Raw genomic sequence first — 20,358 nt, 5'->3', positions numbered from 1 at the left:
GTCTTTGCAAATATAATTAGTTAAATTAAGATAAGGTCATGATAAATTAGGGTGGGCCCCGGTCCAATGACTTGTATCCTTATCAGAAGGCCAAATGAAGACACAGAGACAAACAGGAAGAAGCCCTGTGATAACAGAGGTAGAGACTGGAGTGATGCATCTACCATCCTAGGAACACAGGACTGCCAGCAGCCATCAGGAACTAGAAGAAAGCACATCACAGATTCTCCTCGGATGCACCAAAAGGAGTCGCGTCAACTCTGGCAACACCTTGATTGTTCTGGTCTCCAAAACTAGGAGGAAATACATTTCTGTTGTGGTAATTTGTTGCAGCAGATGTAGGAAACTCACAAAAAGAGTAAGCAGAGACTGAATTAAGAAGGCCACAAATTCCCACACCATACACAATGGGGTACCACTGGTAGAGGGCATAATCAAATATATTCCAGAAAACCATTATAGAGGCAAAGAAGAAACACATGGGAAGGAGAGAGACCAGGCAGGAGGTCACTGTGGCAGAGAGGCTGAAAGAGAAGACAGATCTGACAGCAACAGATAGGGAAGACACTTCAGTGTCCACACAGAAGAGCTGGGTGGAAAAGGAGAAGAACTGAGGATCATATCGGGTATGTAGCTCATGCAAGGCCATGGGGGTTGGAACCATCAGGTGAAATAAATGAAGAGTCCCAGATTCAGAGCACACAGGAGTGAGGTGGGAGGCAGACCTGAGAAGATGAGAAATTTTGAACATGAGATACCTGCAGTCAAAACGCCCTGGTGTGTAGTAGATAACTGAAAGTAAAGAAAAATAATCTAGCTGTACAATTCAGGATTTGGTAGCACATATGTGGTCAAAGCCAACTGTATGGTTAAGATAATCCAAGAAGAATGGGCAGAAGGAGAAGACCATGGATAGGCCTGAGACCCTATAACATTTAAGGGTAGGGCAAAAAGAGAATCTTGGAAGAAGTGGTCAGAAAGTAGGAAGTAGGTGAACCAAGAACGTCCTGCACTGGGGAAGTGGAGTAAAAAGATGCATGAAGGATGTCTGTTCTGGCTATATGCTGTTCAGGTAATATTGCACTTACAGACAATCCTAGACAGTGGGAGTCATGAGTGAATGGCTACCCCAAAAAGCTAATGTGCACTCCCTGAGAAGCTTACAGAAGGCAGAAAATGCAGATGGCATGGCTTCTATTCTGCACCCCAGGTGCTGTGGTTTGCACTGGGTGACATTCTGAAGTGCAGCTGGAGGGAACCCACCATGGAGAGAGCCCTGGAGAAGACAGTGAGCAAAGTATCTATTCACAGAAGGAGGAAAAGATGCCTACCAAGATAGGCAGAACCAAGTGACAAGGAACAGCCTTCCCACGATCTATGAAATGCAATGAATTGTCCTATGAGGCAAGGAGCTCCCTTTCAAGGCAGTTTGTGATTATCTGGGAGAGCGTGAGTATTCTAGATCAAGGGTCCATAGAGTCTTCTTGTAAAGGGCCAGAGAATAAATATTATAGGTTTGAGAGCCACATGGTCTCTGTTGCAGCTGCTCAGCTCTGCCATTATGGTGCAAAAGCAGCCACAGATAATGTGTGAGCAAATGGGACACAGTTGTGTTCCAATAAAATTTTATTTACAAAAACAGGTATGGACTGATTTGGCTCAAGCATGTGTGCTGTAGTTTGCCAACCCTGGCTCTGCGTTCTTGCTTCTCAAAGAGTGGTGTGGTCCGTAGACCACGAACCTCAGTTATCACCTGGGAGTCTGTTATAAATGCAGAATTGCAGGTCCCTATCAGACCTGATGAATCAGAGCCTGAAGTTCAACAAAATCTGCAGGTGATCTGCATGCACAGAGAATGTGATAAATGGTCTACATGGGTGGTGCCCACATTGTACGGCAGGACGGGCTCACATCGGAATCCCCTGGGAAGCCAATAAAAACCACATTCCTGACCTTAACCACAGAAGCTCCAACCTAATGGCCTGGATAGCCTCGGGATCCTGAATTTTCACAAGGCCACTCTGGCAATGCTAAGGTTTGGAAGCCTCTGGTCCGGAAGCCTCAGAGGATTCCTCCAACCAAGTTTCTATGAGTCTACTTAAGAGAAATAAAGATTTTCCCACTCTCTTAATTTTGTTCTTGTTTTTCTTATTGTTTTTTTTTTTTTTTTTTTTTCAGTCAAAAACTGACTTTCCTGTTTCAGAGAGAAATCTTACTAATAGTTGCCTCCTACATTCTAAACGTGAACAAAGGGAACAGAACACTCAAAAGAAAAAAAAAAAAAAAAAGCCAGTTCTCAAGCAGTCTTAGAGCACCACCTACCGGCCCCCCTGACTGTACCTGCATCTCCAGCAAAGGCCTCACAGTTTCTCCTTAGAGGCCATCAGTAGTGCACGGAGTGGGAGAGAAAGGGAGGAGGAAGACAGAGAGAAATCAAAGTCAGTTAGGGTGAAATGACACCATTGATCATACCAGTGTCATACCAGTGCTGACTTAAACATTACACTAAATAACTTCTTTGGAGGAATTGAACTCTCCTAACTTCAGCATCAGAATTAAATTGAGAAGTGCTGAATAAAACCTGTGCCTCTAATCTCCCATCCTTTGCCAGGATGTTCCTGGAGAACCAAATCTGGTTCTGAACAGGACACACAGCTACCTCACTGCCCTCCTCCCTTCCACATATACTCTTCAAGCACCCACTATGGACTACGCATTGTCTCAGGGGTACAGGGATAAACAAGACATGGTCATGGTCTCTGCCTGCATAAAGCTTACAGTCTGAAGAGATAAAGAACTAATTAAGCAGAATTATGGCAAGATAGATATTTTCATGTGAAGCTTTCATTTTATTTGAAAGTGGTTGGGTAAGGCCTTGGAGGGCAGGAGGTAGAGATAGGGAGTGGGATGTCTGAAGTTAGTTTCAAGTGACAGCAGGCTCAGAATGAGGTGGCCACAGGAACTCATGATGGAAATGGAAAGGAGGTAAAAGTTCCTCCAGATGAGACAGAGACTGAGGCTAGATGTGCCATCCAGGAGGACACAGAAGTCACCCTGGAGTGGTGAAGGAGGATGAGCATGACTGAGTTGTGAATGAATGAGGGGTAACTGGGAGAAGGTGACAGCAATGAGGAGGGCATGAGGAAGGCATAGCCAGTATCCAAAACAGCTAAGGAACTGAGTTTTCTATGAAGAAACAGTAGCAAGGTAAGGAATACAGGCATGGGAAGAAACTACGCAAGTCCATGAGCACGGTGAACTAAGGACCTCCTGGGTCAACAGTGGGCTCCCCTGCTGGACAGCTCTTCTGCCAGAAAGACTCTCCTTGTATTGAACTGCAGCTCATCAGCAGGTGACCATCACCTACAGGCTACAGTCCAGAGTTCTGAAGCCACAGAAGTTAGAACTGGACCTTTCCACATGGGAAACATGCCTGAAATTTGAAGGAGGCTGTAGGCTCACCTGCCATCTGGCTGTGGGACCTTGGAAAAGGCACTGACCACTCTGGCCCTCGGAGTCTGAATGAGAGGACCCTAACAGTTTAACAGTCCCGAGTCTGCTCAGTGTGGAGAAGCCACAAGAAAGCCTTTTTATCCTTGAAAGAGAATCCAGAAATTCCACTTTGGGGTATGCATCCAAAAGAAACAAAGCCAGGAGTCGAACAGGTGTTCTCAGCAGCAATAGTCACAATAGGCAAGAAGTGCAAGCAACCAAGTGTCCGCTGACGAATGGATAAACAAAATCCTGTACAAACTTACAACGGGATGTTATTCAGTCTTAAAAAGGAAGGGGATTTTGATGTATGCTACCACATGAACAAACTCTGAAAACATTTTCTTAAGTGAGATAAGCCAGACACAAAAGGTCAAATATTGTATGGTTTCACTTATATAAGGTATCTAGAATAGGCAAATGCAGAGAGACAGAAAACAGAACGGAGGTTGCCAGGGGCTGCGGGGACAGGGAAACAGAAAATTACTGTTTAATAGGTGGAAGTCTCAGTTTGCGAAGATGAAAAATTCAGGAGATGGATAATGGCGATGGTTTTGCAACAATGTAAATGTACTTAATGCCACTGGGCTATATACCTACAAAGAGAAAGGTAAATTTTATGTTATATATATTTTATCAAAAAAGAAAAAGAAAAACTTGAAACAGAGATCAACGTAGAAATAAAGCAGATGCGATTACTGAATCTGACCTAAGAAAGCCACACACTAATATTCATATCTGGTGTAGGTTTTATTTCTCCAATTAGGCTGAAACTTCATTGCTCTCTAACTCCCGGCATTACCAACCAAATCCCACAAATTGGATGGCTTAAAACCACAGAAATTTGTTCTTTCATGGTTTTAGAGGTGAGGAGTTCAAAACCAAGGCGCTAGCGGGACCATGCTCCCTCCCAAGTCTCCAGGGAAGGATCCTCCCAGACTCTTCCAGCTTCCAGGCGCCCCAGCATTCCTTGGCTTGGCCGCGTAACTCCAATCCAGTCCCCTGTGGGCATGCAGCTGTTTTCTCCCTGAGTGTCTTCATGCTGTCTTCCCTCTGAGCACGTCTGTGTCCAACTTCCCCTCTTCTTAGGAGGACAGCAGTCATACTGGGTTAAGGGCCCACCCTACTGCAGCAGGACCCCATCTTAACTAATTACATCTGCAATAATTGTATTTCCAAATAAGGTGTCACACTTTAGGGCACACTGGGTTAAAACTTCAACATATCTTTTGGGGGACACAATTCAACCCATGACACCATCCAAATGTAGAGTTAACTTAAGTCTCAGTCCTCACCTTACTCGCCCTCTTGGCAGCATTTGTCACAGGTTATTACATTGACACCATCTTTCTTTACAAGATACCCTGCATTTCAAGCATACAGCACACTGTTGACACTTTCCTCATCACCCCACCTCTCTGTGTCTCCTCTGTTGACTAGTCCTACCCCACCCTCTCTCCATGTTGGAGCAGCCGTCAGACCTTGCCCCTATCTACATATAATCACTCCCTAAGAAACCTCATCCACTCCTATAGCTTTAAACACTATCTATTTTCTGACAATCTGCCATATCTATAGCTCTACTTTAGCCTGCAATCTCCAGATACCATATCTCACTGCCCACCTGATACATCCTCTGGACCATGGAGCATCTGATTCAACATGTTCAAGCAGAACTCTTTGATTTTCCTCCAAAATCTGCTTCTTCAAGTGTCATGAAAGGTGTCATTCCATCCAGTGCCTGAAACCTTGGTCACGTCCTTCATCCTGATCTTTCTCTCATCTTCCCACGTCCAATCAGCACATCTTGTTACTTCCGTATCTTAGAAAAGATGCCCCGAGCCTTAGGAAAGATGCGCTTCCCACCTCCTCTGCTGTCACTCTAGATCTCAACTGCTGTCACTCTAGACCAAGGATCAGCAAACTGTTGCCCCTAAGCCAAATCTGGCCACAAGTGATCATGTCTACTCTGCAGAACTGAGTAGCTGCGACAGTGACCATGTGATCTGCAATGACAAAAAACATTATGATCTGGCCCTCTGCAGAAAAGTTTGCTGACCCCTGGTCTAGGCCCTTGATGTCACTTTTGACTATCCTTTTGCGTAATCTCCTAATCAGCAATAAGACACAGAGTATTGCTTTTTATTTGCTCTTTGCCCTCTTGGACATAACTGCTTCTTTTCCTTTCTGTTCCCTAATTAGAACCCTCACTCTGTGCTTACCAAGTGGCTCTCCCTGCCTCTATTCCCTTCTGCACACCGTCACTGAGGCTTAACTCTTGCAATCACCAAGTTCACCCAGCTCAGGTACCAGCAATGGCTCCCGCTGTCCCCAGCATTTAGCCCATCCATCTGGTTAGTTTTCAAAGTCCCCTGTAACCTAACCTACCCTGCATAGTTATTCAAGGGCCCACTGCTCCCCAGCAGGCCATGCCTCTCCCAGAAAGCGCTTCCCACCCTCCCAGGCAGTGCTTTTTTTGTGCTTGCTGGGCCTGCATTTTCCTTCCTGTCACCCAGCTTGTTCCTCTCTCTTCTGGTTATCAGGAAGAGAGAGTTTATGAAAAGGAAAACAAATTGTGAAGAAACTGTCTAATCATCTTCATTTCCTTACCTCCCATTCACTCTTCACCACAGCCATCTGCCTCCCACTTCTCCACTAAAATCATTCCTGCTGGATCCCTAATGTTTTCATTAAATCCAGTAAGTTTTATTTCTCCCAGACTGCATTGGCTTCTCTGCAGCAGCATTTAACAGAGTTCACTGCTGTCTGAAACACTCTCCTTTCACCATTTAGCTGATTATTCCCTTTCGCTGCCTTCTTCCATGGTTATTTTCCCACTAAACAACGAGCTCCTTGATGAAGGGACCACGTCATCTGTGGCTCTCTGCCACTGCACATACATTCTAGCATATCAATCAACGTTAGCTGAAATCAACTGTGACTAAATGTTTTCAGCTCAAGAATTTCTATTTGATTCTTTTGGTGCAATTTGCAGTCAGTTCTCTGTAAAAATCTCCATATAATCATAATTCTTTGAATATATTATTAACGACTAGTTAAAATGCATGGTTGATCAATCTACTATCTGAATCTCCAACAGGTTTGTTTCCATTTCTGATTTTTCTCTTGGTTTTCTTGTACACCTAGTTATTTCCTAGTGAGTGCTGAATATCATATATGAAAAACCTGAGCAAGAATTTGAGAGCACATAAGAGGAGGCAGAGCAAGATGGCTGAATTGAACCCTCCAATGATTGACCCCCCTGTTAGGAGATAGACAATATAAAAAGATATAAAGTATCCATGCAAGAAAGTACCTTCCTAAGAACCAAAACATCAGATGAGCAATCACTGTACCTGGTTTTAACATAACATGGTAAGTGGCATTGAAGAGAGTAGGAAGGACGGTCTTGCATTGCTTACACTACCCCTTCCCTAAAACCAGGCAGTACAGTCTGGAGAAAGAATCTGTGTGCTTGAAGGAGGGAGAGCAAAGTGAGTATGGGACTTTGCACTGGAACTCAGTGCTACCTTGTCATAGCCACACACAACACCAGGCAGACTTCTGCCAGGTCCCACAAAGGAAGCATTTAGATCAGCCTGGGCCAGAGGGGGATCTTCTGCCCCAGTGGGAGAAACGCGACTCCTGCTGGCTTCACCACCAATTGACTAAAGTGACCTAGGGCACCAAATAAATCTGAGTGCCAATCAGAACATAGTAACTGTAGGCCTTGGACAAGCCTTGGTGCTGCACTGGTCTTAGAAACAGTGGGCTTGGGATGTGACCCAATATGACACTAACTGTACCAGCCAGGGGAACACCTGCATCACTCCTCTCCCAACTCTAAGCAGTGCAGCTTGGGGAGAGATCTTTCAACTTGGTGAAAGGACAGGAAAGAGTACAGAGGATACTGTCTTCCACCTTAGATATCAGGCTCAGTCACAGTAAAATAAAGCACCAGGCAGATGCCTGACATAACATGCAGGTATAAGATGGTTAAAGGACACAAAGAAGACTCAACCCAAATAAGACTACCTCAAGGAATATAATAATCCAACTCTCAAAGGTTAAGGACAAAGAAAGGAGCCCAAAAACACCAGGTGAAAAGATACAAATTACACATAAAAGAGTTCCAAGACATCTGGCAGTAGACTTTTCAGTGGAAACCTTACGAGACCAGGAGGGAGTGGGATGACATATTCAAAGCACCAAAGGAAAACAGCTTCCAACCTAGAATATCATGACCAGCAAAGTTATCCTTCAAACATAAAGGTGAAATAAAGACTTTCCCAGACAAACAAAAGCTGAGGTATTTCATCAACACTAGACCTGTCTTACAAGACATGGTAAAGGGAGTTCTTCAGTCTGAAAGAAAAGGATGCTAACGAGCAACAAGAAATCATCTAAAATTACAGACTCACTGGTAAAAGTAAGTACGCAGACAAATACAGAATACTCTAACACTGTAATTGTGGTATGTAAACCACCCATACCTTAAAATGAAGACCCTAAAGTAAATCTATCAAAAATAATCATAATTACAACAATTTGTTAGGAGATAGACAATATAAAAAGATATAAAGAGACAAGAAGTTGAAAGTGACGGGGGGATGAATTTAAAGTCCAGAATTTTTTAGTTTTCTCTTTGCTTGTTTTTTAATTTTCATTGTAATTGGAATAAAGTTATCTTCAGTTTAAAATAAATGGTTAATAACATAACCAACAATAATAATAATAGTTATTATTATATTACTTGAAATGGAGTTTCACTCTTGTTGCCCAGGCTGGAGTGCAACGGTGCGATCTCAGCTCACTGCAACCTCCGCCTCCTGGTAAGTTCAAGCAATTCTTCTGCCTTAGCCTCCCAAGTAGCTGGGATTACAGGCATGCACCACCATGCCCAGCTAATTTTGTATTTTTAGTAGGGAAAAGGTTTTTCCATGTTGGTCAGGCTAGTCTTGAATTCCTGACCTCAGGTGATCTGCCCGTCTCGGCCTCACAAAATGCTGGGATTACAGGCGTGAGCCACCACGCCCAACCGCATAACCAATTATTTTAAACTGAAGATAATTTAACTCCAATCACAGCCTAGTGTGTAGCCTCATGGCAAACAAAGTAAAAGCCTATGATAGATACACAAAAAATAAAAAGCAAGAAACTAAAACATACTACCAAAAAATCGCTTATACACAAGGGAAGACAGAGAAAAAGGAAAAAAAGAGAAACTAACAAAACAACCAGAAAACAAATAACAAAATTGCAGTAGTAAGCCCTTACCTATCAATAATAACACTGAATGTAAACGAACTAAATTCTTCAATCAAGAGAAAGAATGGCTCACTGGATTAAAAACCCAACCATATGCTGCTGAGAAGAAACTCACTTCACCTATAAAGACACATATAGGCTGAAAATGAAGGGCTGAAAAATATATTCCATGCAAACAGAAACCAAAAAAGAACAGGAATAGCTATACATATATCAGATAAAATAAATCTCAAGACAGAAACTGTAAAAAGATAAAAAGTAAGTCATTATATAACAATAATGGAATCAATTCAGTAAGAGGGTATAACAATTGTAAATATATAAGCACCCAATGCTGAGTACTCAGATATATAAAGAAAATATTATTAGAGCTAAAGAGGGATAAACCCCAATACAATAATAGTTGGGAACTTCACACCCGACTTTCAGTATTGAGCAGATCATCTAGACAGAAAATAAAGAAATATCAGGCTCAAGCTACACTGTAGGCCAAATAGACCCAACAGACATTTACAGAACATTTCATCCAATAGCTGCAGAACATTCTGCTCTTTAGCAAATGAAACATTCTCACAGATAAACCATATGTTAGGCCACAAAACAAATCTCAAATAATTCAAAATAATTGAAATCATAAAAGTATCTTTTCTGACCACAAGGTCAGAAATCAATGACAAGAGAAACTCTGGAAACTACATAAAACATGGAAATTAATACGCTCCTGAATGACCACTGGGTCAATGAAGAGATTAAGAATAAGTTTAAATATGTCTTGAAACAAATGAAAATGAGAACACAACATACCAAAACCTACTGGATATAACAAAAGCAGTACTAACAGGGATGTTTAAAGCAATAAGCACCTACATCAAAAAAGCAGAAAGACTTCAAATAAACAGCTTAATGATACATCTTAAAGAACTAGAAAAGCAAGAGCAAACCAAACCCAAATTCAGTAGACTATTAAAGAGCAGAAATAAATTAAAATTGAAATTTAAAAAAAATACAAAAATCAATAAAATTTAAAAGTTGGTTTTTTGAAAAGATAAACAAAATCAACAAACCTTTAGACAGACTAAAAAAAGAGAAAGACCAAATAAAATTAAGAGACAAAAAAGGAGACATTATCATTCATACCACAGAAATTCAAAGGATCACTAAAGACTATAATGAGCAACTATATGCCAATAAATTGCAAAACCTAAAAAAAAAAAAAAGATAAATTTCTAGACACATACAACCTACCAAGATTGGACCATGAAGAAATACAAAACTCGAATAGACCAATAACAAGTAACAAGGGAGAGGCAGTAATAATAAGTAATAATAAGTCTCCCATCAAAGAAAAGCCCAGGACCTGATGGCTTCACTCACTGCTAAATTCTACCAAACTTTTAAAAAAGAACTAATACCAATCCTACTTAAAGTATTCAAAAAAACGGAGGAGGGAATAATTCCAAACTGTCCTTTGAGGAGGGAATAATTTTATAAAGCCAGTCTTACCATGATACCAAAATCAGACAAAGACACAAGAAAATTATAAGCCAATACCTCTGATGAACACAGATATAAAAATCCTCAATAAAATGATTCAGCAAACTGATTCAGTAACACATTAAAAAGATCATTCATCACAACCAAGTGGGATTTATTTATCTTAGGGATGCAAGGATAGTTCAAATACGCAAATCAATACATTTGATACATCACATCAAGAGAATGAAGGTCAAAAACCATATGATCATTTCCATAGATGCCAAAAAAGCATTCAGTAACAGTCAACATTCCCTGATGATAAAAATCCTCAACAAACTGAGTACAGAAGAAACATACCTCAATATAATAAAGACCATTTATAACACAGCTAGTGACACAAAGAATGGAGAAAAACTGAAATCGTTTCCTCTAAGACATGGAAGAAGACAAGGATGCCCACTTCTAACACTTTTATTCAACACAGTAGTGGAAGTCCTAGTCACAGTAATTCAACAAGAGAAAGAAAGGGCATCCAAATTGGAAAGGAAGAAATCAAATTATCCTTGCTTGCTGACAATATGATCTTATATAGAGAGAAATCTAGACTTCACCAATAAACTATTAGAATTGATAAATGAATCACTGAAGTTTCAGGATACAAAACCAACATAGAAAAATCACAGGCATTTCTATATGCCAATAGCAAACAATCTGAAAAAGAAATCATGAAAGTAAGTTCATTAACAATAGCTATAAATAAAATACCTAGGAATAAACCTCAACAGAGAAGTGAAAGATCTCTACAATAAAAACTATAAATCACTAATCAAAGAAATTGAAGAGGACATAAATGAATTAAAAGATATTCCATGTTCATGAATTGGAAGGATTAATATTGTTAAAATGTTCACACTACCCAAAGCAAGTTACTGATTCAATGCAAAATGTATCAAGATATCAATGACATTCTTCATAGAAATAGAAAAAACAATCCTAAAATGTATATGGAAATACAAAAGACCCACAGTAGTCTGAGCAATTCTGAGCAAAAAGAGCAAGGCTAGGGCATCACAATATCAAGTTATACCACAAAGCCATAGCAACCAAAGTAGCATAGCACTGGCATAAAAACAGACACACAGACCAAGGAAACAGAATAGAGAACCCAGATATAAATCTACTCATTTATAGTCAATTCATTTTAACAAAGGTGCCAAAAAGATACAATACAGAAATGACCGTCTCTTCAATAAATGGTGCTAGGAAAACTGAGTATCCATACGCAGAAGACTGAACTCAGATCCCTATTTCTCATCATATACAAAAATCTAACCAAAATAAATTAAAGACTTAAATATAAGACCTAAAACCATGAAACTACTAGAAGAAAACACTGGAGAAACACTCCAGGACGTGAGTCTGGATAAGCAATTTCTGGTGTAAGACCTCAGAAACACAAGCAACCACAGCAAAAATGGACAAGAAGGATCACTTTAAGCTAAAAAGCTTCTATGCAGCAAAGGAAACAATTAACATGATGAGACAATCCACAGAATGGGAGAAAATATTTGCCAACTATCCATCTGACAAGGGATTAATAACCAGAATATATAAGAAACTCAAACAACTCAGTATCAAAAAAAAAAAAAAAAAAAAAAAACCTTAAAAATGGGCAAAAAATCTGAATAGACATTTTTCAGAAGATGAAATTCAAATGGCAAACAGGTATATGAAAAAAATGGTCAACATCATTGATCAGGGAAATGCAAATCAAAATCACAATGAGATATCACCTCACTCCAGGTAAAATGGCTTTTATCGAAAAGACAATGGTGAGGATGTGTAGAAAGGGGGACATTCTATACTCTTGGTAGGAATGTAAACTAGTATAGCCACTATGGAAAACGATATGGAGGTTCCTCAAAAAACTAAAAACAGAGCTACTATATGATACAGGAATCCCACTGCTGGGTATATATCCAAAAGAAAGGAAATAGAACATCAAAGTTATTTGCACCCCCATGTTTATTGCAGAGCTACTCACAATAGCAAAGATACGGAAATCGACCTAAGTGTCCATCATCCAATGAATGAATAAAGAAAATGTGGTACATATACACAATGGAATATTAGTTAGCTATTAAAAAAACATGATATCCTGTTAAATTCAGCAACATGAATGGATCTGGACAATGTCATGTTAAGTGAAATAAGCCAGGCACAGATAAGTACTCCATGTTCACACTTACATGAGAGCTTAAAAAAACTGATCTCATAAAGAACAGAGTGAAGGTTACCAGAGGCTGGGAAGGGTAGTGGAAGGAGAATGGTAATGGGTGTAAGTATACAGTTAGATAACAGGAATAAGATCTAGGTTTAGATAGCAAGCTGACTACAGTTCATAATTTACTGTATATTTCAAAAGAACTATATGAATGGAATCAGAATGTTGCTAACACAAAGAAATGATAAATGTTTAAGGTGATGGGTATCCCAATTACCCCGATTTGCTCATTACACATTGTATGCTTACATCAAAATATCACATGTATTCCACAAATATATACAACTATTATGTAACCATAAAAATTAAAAATAACAATAAGCCAGGTGTGGTGGCTCACGCCTGTAATCCCAACACTCTGGAAGGCCAAGATGAGTGGATCTCTTGAGCTCAGGAGTTTGAGACCATTTCTACAAAAAATACAAAAATTAGCCAGATGTGGTGGTGCATGCTTGTAGTCCCAGCTACTTGGGGGGCTGCGGCAGAAGAATCGCCTTACAACCAGGAGGTTGAGGCTGTAGTGAACCATGTTTGTGCCACTGCACTCCGGCCTGGGTGACAAAGTGAGACCCTGTCTCAAAAAAAAAAGAAGAGAAAAATAATTAAAAAAAAAAAAAAAAAAGGTGGATGATAATTACACCCAGAAAATCCTCCAGAAAGGATTTATTTTTACTTCGGGCAGGCAAGTAGACCACACACTGGCAATCCCTGATCTCTGTCATTCAACTGCTATTGCAATGATTTAAATCAGGACTCTAGTCCCTATGGGAGCTAGATTAATTCTGGATTGCCCCTTATTCTCAAAGAACAGCCTTTCAGAGTCCCAAGCAAATGCCAAGGAGTGCTAATAAGGGTCCTTCCAACGTGGCAGGTCCTGACTTCAATTTCGGTCCCCAGCCTTGTGAATCTGGCAAGAGCTCTGCTGAGAAACTCAGATGAACCTCCATTCAAACAAGCAGTCCTCCACTGCCAGAAAGAGGGCTTCTTAATCTCTCATCAATACCATGTAACTTAAGATTTGGCTACCCATACTGTTTCCAGATTTCCCCTTCCTTGACTAGAAGAGCAATGGGCTAGAAGTCTGAAGATTTGAGCTCTGGTGTGTTAGTCAGCAACTGGTCCTATGACCTTTAGGCTAGATCCCTCAAAGTTCCCTTACCCTTCAATGTAAAAGGCATCTGGATAAAATATCTGTTAGTTTATTCTTGCTCTAAAATAATTACTAACATGCCTGCCAACTCTTACATTAGACAATTCTCCTGTGGATCCATCAAACCAGCCCAGTGACTCATTAAAACTCTCCATTTTCATGAGAACACTATAACAAACGAACTGAAACTACAGTAAAAATTTGGATTTACAAAGCAAGCTGTTAAGCTCTAGAACTGTGGCCATTCACACTGCAAGTCCTATTACATGTTGCCTTGGCTACTAAACCATGCAGAGCTGACAAGAACCCACCTATGGCTGAAAATAAAGAGAAAAGAGAAAAGCCCGACCTAAATGAAGAAAAGAGTCACTATAGGGTACCACTGTGCAAAATGGCAAGCAATAAAGTTGACGCTTGAACAACATGAATTTGAACTACATGGGCCCACTTTTATGGGGCTTCTCTTCTGCCTCTACCACTCCTGATACAGCATGAACAACCTCTCCTCTTCCCCCTCCTCCTCAGCTACTCAACATAAAGACAATGAGGATGAAGACCTTTATGATGTTCTACTTCCACTTAATATTAGGTTGGAGCAAAAGTAATTGTGGGTTTTGCTATTCCTTTTATATATTTCTTTAATTACTATTATTTTTTGGAGTCTCACTCTTGTCTCCCATGCTGGAGTGATAGTGGTGTGATCTCTTCTCTCTTCAACCTCCACCTCCCACATTCAAGTGATTCTCCTGCCTCAGCCTCCTGAATAACTGGGACTACAGGCATGCACCACCATGCCTGGCTAATTTTTTTTTTTTTTTGAGATGGAGTTTCACTCTTGTTGCCCAGGCTAGAATGCAATGGCACGATGTAGGTTCACTGCAACTTCCACTTCCCGGGCTCAAGAGATTCTCCTGCCTCAGCCTCCTGAGCAGCTGGGATTACAGGCGCCTGCTACCATGCCCAGCTAATTTTTGTATTTTTAGTAGAGATGGGGTTTCACCATGTTGGCCAGGCTGGTCTCGAACTCCTGACCTCAAGTGATCTGCTCGCCTCAGTCTCCCAAAGTGCTGGGATTACAGGCATGAGCCACCGTGCCCAGCCATGCCTGTCTAATTTTTGTATTTTTAGTAGAGACGGGGTTTTACCATGTTGGCCAGGCTGGTCTCAAACTCCTGACTTCAGGTGATCCGCCCACCTCGCCCACCCTGCAATTACTTTTAATGGCAAAACCCATGATTACTTTTGCACCAACTGTAAATATATTTTCTTTTCCTTATAATATTCTTAATAACATTTTCTTTTTTCTAGCTTACTTTATTGTAAGAATACAGTATATAATACACATAACATATTAAACATGTGTTAATTGACTGTTTCTGTTATTAGTAAGGCTTCCAGTCAACAGTAGACTATCAGTAGTTAAGTTTTGGGGGAGTCAAATGTTACACGCAAAATTGTGACTTTGCAGAGAGCCAGTGCCCCTGACCCCCATATTGTTCAAGGGTCAACTGTAAACAAACAAGAAGGAGAACAAGCCTGAGTCATAGCTCCCTTAAATCATTCCTTTTATGAGGAAGGATGCTGATGGTGTGTCTGGCAGCAGGTCAAAGCAGAAGAGAGTCAAACTTTGGCTTTTGGGTTTTCGAAAGCTAAAATTCTGTATTTTCTTCAGCAGAAAAGAATACCAGAAGATACACATTCTATTTGTTTTCACAATGGACAAAAGAAACAGTGGTTGAAATTAATGACAGGCTGAAACAAAGTCCTACTTTCATAATCACAGAAAAGACCTAATGAAATCACTTCATAACTCAGAGAACATTCTTCTGCACAAATTTGTCAACTGCTGCCTAAAGTCCTCGCCACATCCCCTGCCACCTGCAAGCACAAACCACCACTTCCCTGACGACAGAGCGCCTGACTGTACCCCTTCTCTATGGGAAGTGGAACCCAGACATTGGTGTCTCTTGTGTAGCAATCTCCCCTTCCCTGCAGTATCTGGATCTATCAAAAGCAAAGGGATCCATTCCAAAAGCAGTGATACAGCCAACACCCCCAGAGGGCCTCATCACTAGGCTTTTCGATGCTCCAGTAACATATCACCTAGAAGCAACTGAACTCTAGGTCAGTCCTTACTTTCTGCAAGAGACCCTGTGTGTGGTATAAAAGGCGCTAGCTGAGAAGCTATGCATGAATCCTAGCTCTGCCACTCAAAATGTACTAAGAACCTACTATGGGTCAGACATCCTGCTGAGCATTATGATATAAAGGTGACAAGACCCAGGAGGTGCCTGCTGTTATAGAGCTAAAACCCAAAGAACACTTCTGTTGCCCCATTGTGCTAAATGACGGTGCCTACACCAAGTCATTTCAGAGGTTCTTTTTGACTATAAGGTGCTACAGTTTTACATCGCGATACAGCCCTGGTTGGCTACAATATCTGTGTGGTCTTTGGCAGTCTCCCTGGGACTTAGTTTCCTTATCTATAAAGCAAACAGTTTCTATTTGGAAATGTCTCCCTTTACCTTATGCAGCCACAGTGGGAGGTTTCCAGAATCGCTCTGCAGTGAGTTCTTCTGCTGAACAGCAGCCCAGCAATATGAATCCACAAAGGCAGCCTGACGCCAGGAGAAAGAACTTGGAGAGAAACAGCTTATCTGTGTACCTGAGAAGCAAAACAGATAGTTTCCAATGAATGAAAACACAACTACCTGGACCCTTATCCCCATGTCACATGTTTTTAGTTTTTTAGTTTTGTCTAAGTTAGGGAGCACCAGGACAGGAGGTGGAGACATTAGGACAGAACTAAAAATAAACACCCAAGTTCTTATTAAAACTTATTAAAAGATCGCAGAGTGGTTTTGGCCAACACTGGTCATGATGGCAGCTTGGCCTCAGTTGGGGAAAAATTCTTAAAAGAAATAGAACTACCATACAAAGAAAAAGGAAGCAGGAAAAGAACCAGACCTAAAATGCATGAGGCAAGCGTGGAGAGAGGTGGTTTAGTTTGGAGTAAGGATTGAGAAAAAGGAAAGGTTATGTGGGAGGGTCAGTGAGGCACCTGAATGCAGAAAATTGGACTAAAAAAAGTTCTTTTAGAACAAAGAAGCAAAGAACTATTAGCCTGAGGAAGAGAAAGCCGAAGGGAACATTTGGTAATAGAACACTGGATGGGAAATCAGTGGTTTTCTACCTCCTCTAACACTAAAGAAGAAACAGGCCTAAACTGCAGCCCAAGTTGTTTATATCAGGAAGGGAAATGCTCAAGACCGCAAACCTCCCAACAGCAGATGGGCGCTAGATGGAGAATGGGAAGACCTGGGTCCTGTCAGGGCTCTGCCATTTACTCGCTCTTCTGGGAAGGGACTCTGGGACTTGGTTTTCTCCGCTGCAAACTGAAGACTACATCTCTCTGTAGATGCTACTGTCACATCTGTAAAACCTACCATTTGGAAGACTCTTTGCGCTCCTGACACACACAGGCCATGGAGGGAAACTGACCAATAGGATTGTAAGGCTCAGGCAGAGCCGTGTCCTCCCGTTCCCACCAGTAGTAGCACAGGTGTTGGCGCTAAGCCTTGCCTGGCCCAGCCGTGATCCCCTGTCCCCACCTGGCACATTCAAGGGTGTGTGTGTCACAGGCATAGGGGTCAGAGCTAAGGCTCCACGACAGGCACACTCTCTTCCACATCCAACACAGCCTGGGAGTGTGCTCAGTGACTGGGCTCTGACGTGAGTCATATTTAAATTTGACTCTGCCACTCTTAGCAGGGTGAGTCACAGCTGGTAAGTCACTAACTTTCCAAAGCCTGGGATCTCTAAAATAAGAATGACATTAATAGTGTATCCACATTACAGATTTGTTGTGGTGACTACAAAAACAACAACAACAACAACAACAAAAACTTGCTGCAGCACTTGCTAGGGTGTCTGGTTCCCAGAAGTTGCTGAATTAGTGTTACATTTTTCTAGATGAAGTAACAAGCGGATTCTCGTATTGCCTTAAAGACTGGAATGTGCCTACCATTCTCCCTTCCCAGCCTATGGAGCAGGGATAGGGACAGTGGAAAGATACCGAGCTGGACTTCCCTAATCCCTGGCACATAAAAGGCCTCAACACTTATCTTTGCCTGGGGAGGGGGTGGCCTTTATGCTCATGGTACAAGACATAAGTGGTGGGGATGTTGTCAGGAGAGTGTATTCTTGTGGTAGGAGTGGTATGTGGCAAGGCCCTGAGCACTTCTTCCCCATCAGGGACTTGTGCACCCACAGACATCAAGAAAGGACTTCTTAGCAAAAGCCTTTGCCGGAAATCATCATGAAAAGTCACAAACATCAGCAAGTGTTCTATATAGAGGTAGTTCTTGCCATTCAAGAACGGCTTAAATTTGAGTGGGGGACAGGTAAGGTATCTCAAGGTCCCTTCTGACTCTCTTATCCCATTAAACTTAAGTTCTGAGATTTTATTAAAAAAAAAAAAAAAAAGAGTAGTCCAGACAGCAAAGGACTTGGAGCTAAGCTCACACAGCTCCTGCATCAGTGTGAAACGCTTCCTAAGCCAACCACCTACCAAGGCTTGTGAGGGCAACAGCAAATACCTGAGGGGACAGGCAGTCCTCAGGTTATAATCGGATGGTTTCTGGTAAGGTTGTTGATAAGCTGCTTGCTTGGGAACATCTGTCCGAGTACTTACTCATGAAAATGAATAATGCTGTTATGATTTCACAAAAGCCTGCCTGGCCCAGAATGTTCCTTAGGCAAAGTCCTCACAATGCAAGTATCCAACATTTATTAACATTCTTTCTATAGGAAAGAGTGCTTCAAGTTCTATATTGGGATCTCGAGGACCTCCCCCATCAAGGCAGCGGTAGAAACTCCTGGAGCAGAAATAACTACCCTTTTTTTTTTTTTTTTTGAGATGGAGTCTCGCTCTGTTGCCCAGGCTAGAGTGCAGTGGCACGATCCCGGCTCACTGCAAGATCCGCCTCCCGGGTTCACACCATTCTCCTGCCTCAGCCTCCTGAGTAGCTGGGACTACAGGCGCCCGCCACCACGCCCGACTAATTGTTTGTATTTTTAGTGGAGACGGGGTTTCACCATGTTAGCCAGGATGGTCTCTATCTCCTGACCTCGTGATCCGCCCGCCTCGGCCTCCCAAAGTGCTGGGATTACAGGCGTGAGCCACCGTGCCCGGCCATAACTATACTTTTTATACCAAAGCTTTTGCAAAAGAGGAAGAAGGAAAATATAACAGAGAGAGGAGGGCAGAAACATGTGACGCTCTTAATAAAAAGTCTTCATCTGGAATGGAAAGTCAGAAGAAAAGGCAGTGGGCAACTCATATTCACTAGACACCAACCAGCCCTTTAAATCATTACCTCACTTAAGCCTCACAACCAAGTGGAGAGACAGATCATTATCTTCCTTTTCCCCTGGAGTAAACCAAAGCTCCAAGTAGTTCAGTAATCCCCTTCCCAAGCTAGTGAATGGTAGCAGCATTCATTTAAATCTGTATCCAACTCCCAGTTTCTCTCAGCACTCCTCTCTAAGCCAGTCACCACTACAAGGCCACGCTGGAGGAGCTCCTGGGGACCAGGGCTTTGTTGGAATGGGGGTGGTCTAAGTAGGTGGTTCCTCCAAGTGGCCGGGAAGGGGAGAGATTCCTGGGAAGGGTCAATGGCATACCTAGAAAAAGAAACACACCAATCCCCAGGTATTGGGTATTCCCAGGCCAGAAATGGGAAACAAAGTCAAGGACGTCTGGAGCCAGCCACGGAGGGGCAGGAAACAAATGGGGAGAAAAGAGCAGGAGTGAAGAGGGGGGCAAAGCAGGAGGGTACAGGGGACCAGCACAGCTGGGCTCTGGGCCCACACCTTCACCCAGGCTGCCTAAAGGCACCTAAAGGCAGCAGGTTAGGGTGATCAGCTGCTGCCAGGGGGCCAGGAAGCTTGGGACAGGGACCATCAGGATGCATTTTTTCAAATGTACCTCCATATCCTCTATCTCATTTACTCTTCAAGATAATATTGGAAGGTAAACACATTAGATCTTCGTGTGTTTTCTTTTTTTTTTTTTTTTTTTTTTCTACTTACATTTTTATTTTTTTTTTTTTATTTTTATTTTTTATTATACTTTAAGTTCTAGGGTACATGTGCATAACGTGCAGGTTACATATGTATACATGTGCCATGTTGGTGTGCTGCACCCATCAACTCGTCAGCACCCATCAATTCATCATTTATATCAGGTATAACTCCCCAATGCAATCCCTCCCCCCTCCCCCCTCCCCATGATAGGCCCCAGTGTGTGATGTTCCCCTTCCCGAGTCCAAGTGAGCTCATTGTTCAGTTCCCACCTATGAGTGAGAACATGCGGTGTTTGGTTTTCTCTTCTTGTGATAGTTTGCTAAGAATGATGGTTTCCAGCTGCATCCATGTCCCTACAAAGGACGCAAACTCATCCTTTTTTATGGCTGCATAGTATTCCATGGTGTATATGTGCCACATTTTCTTAATCCAGTCTGTCACTGATGGACATTTGGGTTGATTCCAAGTCTTTGCTATTGTGAATAGTGCCGCAATAAACATACGTGTGCATGTGTCTTTGTAGTAGCATAATTTATAATCCTTTGGGTATATACCCAGTAGTGGGATGGCTGGGTCATATGGTACATCTAGTTCTAGATCC

General features: G+C 41.8%; 1 protein-coding gene across 2 annotated transcripts in view; it reads right to left on the bottom strand.

Moving 5' to 3' along the window:
* Positions 1–20,358, bottom strand: part of PANX1 (pannexin 1) — a 78,417-nt gene that overhangs the window by 11,299 nt on the left and 46,760 nt on the right. For both annotated transcript variants that reach the window (XR_002734412.2, XM_023225635.2), the window contains exon 2: positions 16,196–16,335. Coding sequence is in view for 1 of the 2 variants with exons in the window: in XM_023225635.2 (XP_023081403.1) it covers positions 16,196–16,335 (140 nt within the window). In the remaining variant the exon portion in view is untranslated. The remainder of the gene's footprint in view (positions 1–16,195; positions 16,336–20,358) is intronic.

Source organism: Piliocolobus tephrosceles, chromosome 13 (assembly GCF_002776525.5).
Source record: "Piliocolobus tephrosceles isolate RC106 chromosome 13, ASM277652v3, whole genome shotgun sequence".
Taxonomy (NCBI): domain Eukaryota; kingdom Metazoa; phylum Chordata; class Mammalia; order Primates; family Cercopithecidae; genus Piliocolobus; species Piliocolobus tephrosceles.
This window is presented reverse-complemented; position numbering and strand designations above follow the sequence as displayed.